General features: G+C 45.1%; 1 protein-coding gene across 1 annotated transcript in view; it reads left to right on the top strand.

Moving 5' to 3' along the window:
• CYFIP2 (cytoplasmic FMR1 interacting protein 2) overlaps nucleotides 1–8,363 on the top strand; it is a 164,630-nt gene that overhangs the window by 77,059 nt on the left and 79,208 nt on the right. The window contains exon 21 of the mRNA XM_014582780.2: nucleotides 6,386–6,494. Coding sequence (XP_014438266.1) covers nucleotides 6,386–6,494 — 109 coding nt within the window. The remainder of the gene's footprint in view (nucleotides 1–6,385; nucleotides 6,495–8,363) is intronic.

Genomic DNA, 8,363 nt, shown 5'->3' with positions numbered 1-8,363 from the left:
CTTTCCCTTGTCCTTTCAGAAGCCCTGCAGCAGTGTTGCGACCTGTCCCAGCTCTGGTTCCGAGAATTCTTCCTGGAATTAACTATGGGCCGACGAATCCAGTTCCCCATTGAGATGTCCATGCCCTGGATCCTAACCGACCATATCCTTGAAACCAAAGAACCTTCCATGATGGAGTAAGAAGCAGGCCTGGGGTCAGCCAGGGGCTCCCAGGGTGCAGGAAAGTTTGCCAGCGAGCTCTGTTCTTTGCCTAAGGGAGTCTGAGCTGATAAAGATGAGGCAGTATGCCCACGAGGAGGAGAGCTCAGGCTGGGATCAGGCCACACGATGCCATGTGACTCAGCTTCGAAGACAGACTCTGAAGTCTTCCAGCACACCTGCCCTTCCTAGACTTTGTCAGCCCCATGATAGCTGTGCTTAGAAAACAATCGCCTCTGGGATCAAAAGCTAATATTCTTCACTGCCTCCTGATTTCTTTTAATCCCAGACTACTTTATTCAGGCCTTGGTTTTCTTCCATTATGGACTTCTGATTTCTTTGGGCAGACCATAAAGGAAGTCATTCCTGAGTGGTGGAATTATGGGAATCTGAAGGGGCTGGAAGCTTGTCTTTCCTAACTCTGAACTTCCTCTTCTCCTCACCCAGCTCGATTTCCCAAGCAAGTGTAGAGCCATCTTCCTTAAGGCTGATCATTGTATGCTGCTAGCCCTTGTCTTTGCCTCTCCAGGTACGTGCTCTACCCTTTGGACCTGTACAATGACAGTGCCTACTATGCGCTGACCAAGTTTAAAAAGCAGTTCCTGTACGATGAGATTGAAGCTGAGGTATGTGCTTCTCCTCTTGTTCCTGTAATTGTGTTCCCAAGTTCCAGACGTGTCAAATCTCTCACTATTAGCACAAAGTGGGGACTGGAGAAGGGAGCTTCAGAACCATCGTGATCATCACAAGGGACCTGTGTAACACTTGAGGGCAATGGGCAGAAGTACAGTGGAGACCCCCAGTTTGTGGTCTGCTCCCTTCTCTTCCCATCCGCAACCCTGTACCATGAAGGGCACACGTGTGAATACCCAAGCCTTGTCTGCCATGTCTGCTTACAATGACCTCATGGCCAACCTGAAGATCTAGCGGTACCTGGAGTACAGTCCCCCCTCAGGGAGGTGGACCCAGGGAAATGAACACATAGCCCTGGAAGGGGCTTGGGCCATGTATAGTTTGGGCAAGGCTACCCAGACCTGGCCCTAGAAGGGGGATGGGGTGTGAGTGAATACCCCCACTTAGACCCTGTAGATTCTTTGCCTGAAGGAGGGTCTGCTGGGGATTCTTGAAGCTCAAAGCCCAGGGCAGGGGCCTGCTACCAAGGGTATGAGGACAGCATTACATGCAACACTATATTTGTGTTCTGTATAATACGTGCATGGAAGATGAAAGATGTGAAGGGCCTTTGAATAAAGCATTAACCTTAGGAAGCCAAGAATCAAAGATGAATCACCTAAACCTGATGTGCTTCCTTTGAAGTTATACTGTGCCCTCTGCTGCCACCACTCCATTTCTTTGAAGTCTCACCCTTGGCCATTTCTGCTCGTGCTATCACTGGAGAAATTGTTTTTTTTTGTTTGTTTTAAGTTTTATTTGTTTTATGAGAGAGAGAGACAAGCACTCTCAGAATGGTCTCTTGTGTCTTTCCTCCCCAAGCCTTCCCAGCCAACCAGGATCACAGACAGGCACACCTAACATGCACGGGTTGAACCAGGAGCCAAACCCTGGTCTTCCATGTGGCTTCCAGCATCACAGAGCTGGCACTGCCATTGCACAGGATTTGGTTTGGATTCTGTATGTCTAGCGTGCCCTTATCTTCTCACCTGAGCATCACAATTTACACTGACATAATAAGAACACTGAAATGGCAAGACTTTGCACATTAAAAAACAGAAGGGCTTAAGCAACGTTTGAAAAAGGGGGTTTTTAAATTTCTAATGACCATCAGCTTCTTCATAATCAAATTTGATGAAAAGCAAAGTAAAAGGAAAGGAGAAGAGAGGAGGTGGACAGGAAGGCTGGAGGGTTAGCTGACTCATACAGGTCGAGCATCCCTCATTAGGAAGTCTGAAATGCTCTAAAATCTGAAACTCTGTGAGTGCTGACATGATGCTATTAGGTTGGTCGGAAAATCATGATGTATTTTTCTATGCAAAAATGTGTCAGGACTTTCCCAAGAACCCAATAGAAGTAGAAAATCCCACACCTGACCTCGCTTTGATGAGTCACAGTTAAAAACACTGCAGTACAAAAATACCATATAAATTTATAGTCAGGCTATTTGTATAAGATAGATAGGAACCATAAGGGAATTTCATGTTCAGACTTGGGTCTCATGCCTAAAAGTTATCTCATTTCCTATTTATAAATATTCCAAAATCCGAAAAAAAAAATGACATCCAAAAAAACTCATGGTCCCAGTCACTTCGGATAAAAGATATGCAACCTGGATGGATAACTACAGGGTATGGAGGCCCATCGGCTGCATTCGTCAAGAAGGGGCAGCGTTGGGGAGGTCAGTTTCTCAACAGCCTGTCTGAACTTGATCTGCTCTGCTGAGGACCTCGAGAACAAGGAAGGAAACTTCCCCAACTCACCTGGCCACAGCGTTCAATGTTTCCCTTCCAAGCACCTTGCGCAGACACGCTCTGGGCAGTCCTGCCCAGATGCCCTGTCTCCTTTGCCTGCGTTTCTGTAATAACGTAGACGGACGCCACTGACATTCTTGCTTCCTCCTCACCAGGTGAACCTGTGTTTTGATCAGTTTGTCTACAAGCTGGCAGACCAGATCTTTGCTTACTACAAAGCCATGGCCGGCAGGTAGGAGAGCGTCGGGCTGAGCAGCGTCTTTCTGCAGACCCCCACCTGGAGGGTGCGGGGCTCTGCTGCCAACCTGCCTTCTTTAATACCTGAGGAAGCAGCAATCCGTGGGACTGGCCTGGGTGCTGCAACACAGGAAGGAAAAGAGCAGTTAGATGCTGCTCTCAGGGAGCCTGCAGTCCAGTGGGGAAGATGGCGTTGACAGAAACCATTGGGTGGATGGGGAAAGGGAAGGCTATGAGCCGTCTGTGAAGGAAAAGCTCACTGAAACATAAGAATATACGGCAGTTAAACCTGAACTAGTCTTTGAGGTGGGGGACTAGAAGAGCCATCTTGGAGAAGTAATATCAGAGTTCTTATCTGAAGTTGGTAGGAGCTAAGTAAAATTAGGTGAAGGGTAAGGCAGGAAACTGCAGGCAGAAGAATCTACCTGTATAAAGTCACTGTGGGGGAAGTATAATAATGGTAGACCTAATTCATTTGGGTGTCAAGAGGATTAATGTGAATTAATCCATGTAAATGTTTAATTCGTGGCCACAAGGGGGAGCAGGCTGCACGGTAAAGCTGGAGAGGTAGAGTGGATAAACGTGCCAGGCTCGTAGGCATTTACCCTAGGGGGAAAGGAACGTCATGTTTTGGGCTCAGAAGTATAGTCGTGACCTGATTCAATTTTTATTTTTAGAAGTCACTTGTAAAAGTGTGGAGAATGAATTGGAAGTGAGCAAGAAGAGGTGTGTGAAAACCAGATAAGAGGCCAGTAAAGAAGTCTGGGTCAGAGACATGTCACATTTTTAGAGTTCACTGGTATTACCAGTGTATAGACTTAGATCTCCATGGATTCCTGTGTTTCTAGAACCAGTAACAGAGATGAACCTAACATTTGATAGATAGGTATTTCCTTTCTTACTGGAAATCCAAATTTACCAACAATTTTAAGGATAGTTCTTTACCTCAGTAGATTTTTGTTTCTAGAAAAAAGGATTTGCTTCATTTTTGCTTATAACAGCTAGAGTTGCCCTGATAAATTTCAGGTGGGAGAAATACACAGCACATGCGAGTTTCTGTTAACATAGGATGTGCATTAAATAAAGCACATGGCTCCTGAAAGGTGGAAAGTATAGACAGTAGATACTTAGTTTTCAGGAAAAAGACGGAGATCACAACCTTTCACAAAGCTGTCAGAGAAAGTGTCAGTGGATTGAATAGGATGTAGTTATAGAAGTGAGCTGGGCCTCCAGCTTCTCTAAGACTATTATGAGTCCAAATATGCTGACCCACTGTGTAAACAAACACAGGCTTGAATAACCCTGAGTCCTCTGTATTTCGTTAGTTCTCTATGTGCTTAGTTTACAAACTATCTTCAACTGAAATGCAACCCTTAGTCTACCCCCTTCCCTATAAGGCCAGTGGTTTTCTTTTTTCTTTTTTCTTTTTTTTGAAGAGGTTTTTGCTATAGGGCACGTGCACTCGCCAGACAGAGAGAGACAGAGAGACAGAAAGCGAGAAATCACTCCCCAGGGGGGATGGCCACACCGCAATCCCTTCTCCTCCATTCTCCTCTCGGCATCTTGGGCACGCACGCACATGCACCTGGCGTGAGTTTAAGCCACCAGGTCTGGAACTCGACCCACGGTCGACTACATGGGAGTCCAGCAACATAGCCATTCCGCTAATTGCTGGTCCCAAGGCCAGTGGTTTTCCTAAGTGTGGAAAGCAGGGTTAGGGTGAGGCTAGAGAGGTTGGGACACTTGGAGAAAGCACAGGAGGGAAAGGATGGCCTAGGTCAGTCCCGTCTATTAGAGAGAAAACACAGCCACAAATGTGAACTACAGATGTTGTTTTCCATTTTTCAGTAGCCAATTTTTAAAAAGAAACAGGTGAAATTAATTTTAATAATATATTTTCCTTACCCCAACATATTCACATACTATAATGTCAACATATAATCAATATTATGGGACCAGCAGATAGCGGAGTGGTTACATCACTGGACTCCCACATAGTAGACCATGGTTTGAGTCTCTGACACAGTGGCTTAAAAGTGACGCCAGGTGGGCATGTGTGTGTGCCCAAAATCCCAAGAGGAGAATGGAGGGGAAGGAACTGCAGCATGACCATCCCCCCCGGGAGATGATTCCTGGCTTTCTGTCTCTCTGCCTCTCTCTGGCGAGCCCACGTGCCCTATAGCAAAAATCTCTCTCACAAAAAACAAACACATATAATCAATATAAACTTATGAAAGAGTTTTTTTTCCTTTTTTAATCTGAGTTTTCAAGCCTAGGATATATTTTACAGCATATCTTAATGTGAACCAACCATGAATGTTCAGTAATTAGCATAGGTGGCTGATGACTCCTATAGTGGACAGCGTGAATTAGATCCTGTCTCTTTCCTACTTAAAACCTTTCCATGGTGTCCAGTTACATCTTACTGCTTAGTGTTTGTTTACTTTTTCATCTGTTTTAGAGAGATTTTGGCTATAGGGCACATGTGCTTGCCAGAGACACAGAGAGAGACAGAGAGACAGAAAGCAAGAAATTATTCCCTGGGGGGATGGCCATACCGCATTCTCCTCCATTCTCCTGTTGGGATTTTGCGCATGCCTGCACACACACCCAATGTGAGTTTCAAGCCACTGGGCCTAGGACTTGAACTGCCATTGGCCGTGTGAGAGTCCAACAACGTAGCCTCTATGCCATTTACTGGCCCTCACATCTTACCTCTGTACTCTGGCTTATGTAGCCTCACATGATCTGGCCCCTAGATAACATTATAAATTCATTTTTGTACCACTCTCTCCAGCATGCCTTGCCCTTTATTCTCACTGGCCATCTTTTTTTTTTATCTCAAATATACCAAGCTTATTGTGTCTGTAGTAGTGTCACCCAGACCTTTCCATTTTTATCATTCAGTCCTCTGGCTAACAAACCTCTTTAGAGAGACTTTCCTGAATTCCTTACTCCAAATGATCCTATGATCCCATTTTATTATTTTCAAGTCACTTACCATTCTATAATTTACACAGCGTGAAAGATACTAATATTGCACTGAACTCACAGGGTTGTTGTGAGACGGAAAATGACCACGTGTCTATAGTTCCTCCTGAATGACAAACACTACGCAGAGGCTGACTATTGTCTGAAATGTATTTCTTTATTTTTAGATGATCAGTTTCTCCTCACTAGAATGTAAGCTCCCAAAAGAGAGGGGCTTTGTGCCTGGTACCTAGAATGTTTTCTGGGAAATACCAAGCGTGCACTCAACTGCTTTTGTGGTACATGAATAAGAGGAAAGGGGCTCAACTTCTGCATTGTCTATCTCTAATGTAGGAACCCTGTTTCACATATTGAACTTCTGTGACTCACAAGAAATTTGCAGAACTTTGCTCTATTGCAGAAAACAATTACATATAAAATATGTAAGACAGTGTTTCCTGGGATAGATTCTATGGTCTGAAATAGAGGTGACCAGACTGTGGAGTACTATTCATTGTCATTTTACTAACTTGTTTCCCCTTTATCCTTTCCAGTGTCCTGTTGGACAAACGTTTTAGAGCTGAATGTAAGAACTATGGAGTCATCATTCCATACCCACCGTCCAACCGCTATGAAACGCTGTTGAAACAGAGACATGTCCAGGTATAAAAAAAAAAAAAAAAAAAAAAGCCCCAGGGGAGATGAAATGGGCATGATAGAGTAGCTATGAAGTGAGTTTGGAGATCAGAAATCAGGACTGAGAGCTGCCTGCCCTGAGTGAGGCCCAGGTGTAACAGCCTCAGAATCTTACAAACAAAAAAGACCTTCCTTTAAGTCAAGTTGTAGATTTTTGGACTGCTCTTCAGCTCACATCCAACAAGTGGTGGCTATCACAACCTTTACCTTCCCATCAGAAGCCATAGCCCACTTTTTTCAGTCAGGATTACCACTCAGGGATAGGCGGATCTCTCCCCGAGCAGAGTCCCATGCCAGTAGAAGTGAAAAGGGGCTGCATGCCTTCGGAATGAAGCGTATTAGATTAAACCAAGGGTTGTGCGGTTGGTTTCTGTAAACATTTGACCCCAGACATAGAGGAGATGCTGATGAGAACTGAGAAACATATTCCTGTTTCTAAGTGTTGTGAGCCAAACGGACGAAATAAGAGATGCCCCAACAGACCTTGGTCCTTTCCTTCCTCCTGTTGGGCAGCCTGGTGGCAAAATGACCGTCATACACTGATCTCTGGGTACCTATTACATAATCCCTGGGTTGTTTTTGTTTTTGTTTTGTTTTGGAGAGAGGTTTTTGCTATAGGGCGTGTATGCTCGCCAGAAAGACTGAGAGAGACAGATGGAAAGCGAGAAATCACCCCCAGGGGGCATGGCCATGTTGCAATCCCTTCTCCTCCATTCTCCTCTTGGGATCTTGGGCATGCACGTGCACGCACTTGGAGTGAGTTTAAGCCACAGGGTCCGGGAGTCGAACCGCGGTCAACTACATGGGAGTCCAGCGACATAGCCATTATGCCAACTGCTGGTCCCTATAGTCCTTGGTTTTTGTGAAGGGGCAGGGCTGAGGCTGAGTTAATGACTGAGATGAAAGGGAGTTTACCCTGGAAATGCTGGACATTCCCCCTGTGAGAATAGACTCGTGAGAGGAAGAAAACATCTTTTCCTCTGTCGATGCAGGAACTCAGTGAGAACTTTCCCTTCAACTGCTCAGAAGATTACTGCTATCAGTTACAACGCAGCCCCAATTAACCACAGGATATTAAATACTGAGGGCTTATATGTGCATGAGATGGCTGTCAGGGGCCCTAGTCAGTATGTAATTTATCCCAAAACTTTATCCCAAAAGGGAAGTCAGAAAAATAAAATAGTTGAGAATAATCATTTGGCACCTAGCAAAGTGCAGAGCACACAACAAGTCCTCAATAAATGTTCATTATTACCTGCAGAGCGGCTGCAATAATGCCCATGGGTACCCCAGTAGAAATTATCTTAAGCTGTATTTCTCACCCTGTGATCTGTTCTTCATCCTCTTGCTTTTTAATTTACCCCCATAAAGGCACAAAGTAGGCCATTGCTGAGGTGGCTGCCATTCCCTGGTGACTGAATTGAGCACAGGAACAATTCTGGAAGGACTCAGGGCTATATTTAGGACGTCAGCAGAAGCGTGGTGGGGAAGCCAGAGCCTGCTTTAAGCTTCTGTTCATGTATTTTTCCTTGATTTTTCATATTTCAAGCCTATAGGGAAGTTGAAAAATAATACAGTGGGGGGCCAGCATTGTCATAATGGCTATGTCACTGGACTCCCATGTAGTCGACCGCAGTTCAAGTCCCAGACCCAATGGTTTAAATTCACATCAGGCGCGTGTTCATGTGTGCCCAGGAATCCCAAGAGGAGAATGGAGGAGAAGGGATTGAGGCATGGCCATCCCCGCTGGGGGTGATTTCTCACTTTCTGTCTCTCTGTCTCTCTCTTGTCTTTCTGGTGAGTGCACACACCCTATAGCAAAAAGCCTCTCAAAAA

Source organism: Tupaia chinensis, unplaced genomic scaffold (genome assembly GCF_000334495.1).
Source record: "Tupaia chinensis unplaced genomic scaffold, TupChi_1.0 Scaffold143796_1, whole genome shotgun sequence".
Lineage (NCBI taxonomy): Eukaryota > Metazoa > Chordata > Mammalia > Scandentia > Tupaiidae > Tupaia > Tupaia belangeri.
This window is presented reverse-complemented; position numbering and strand designations above follow the sequence as displayed.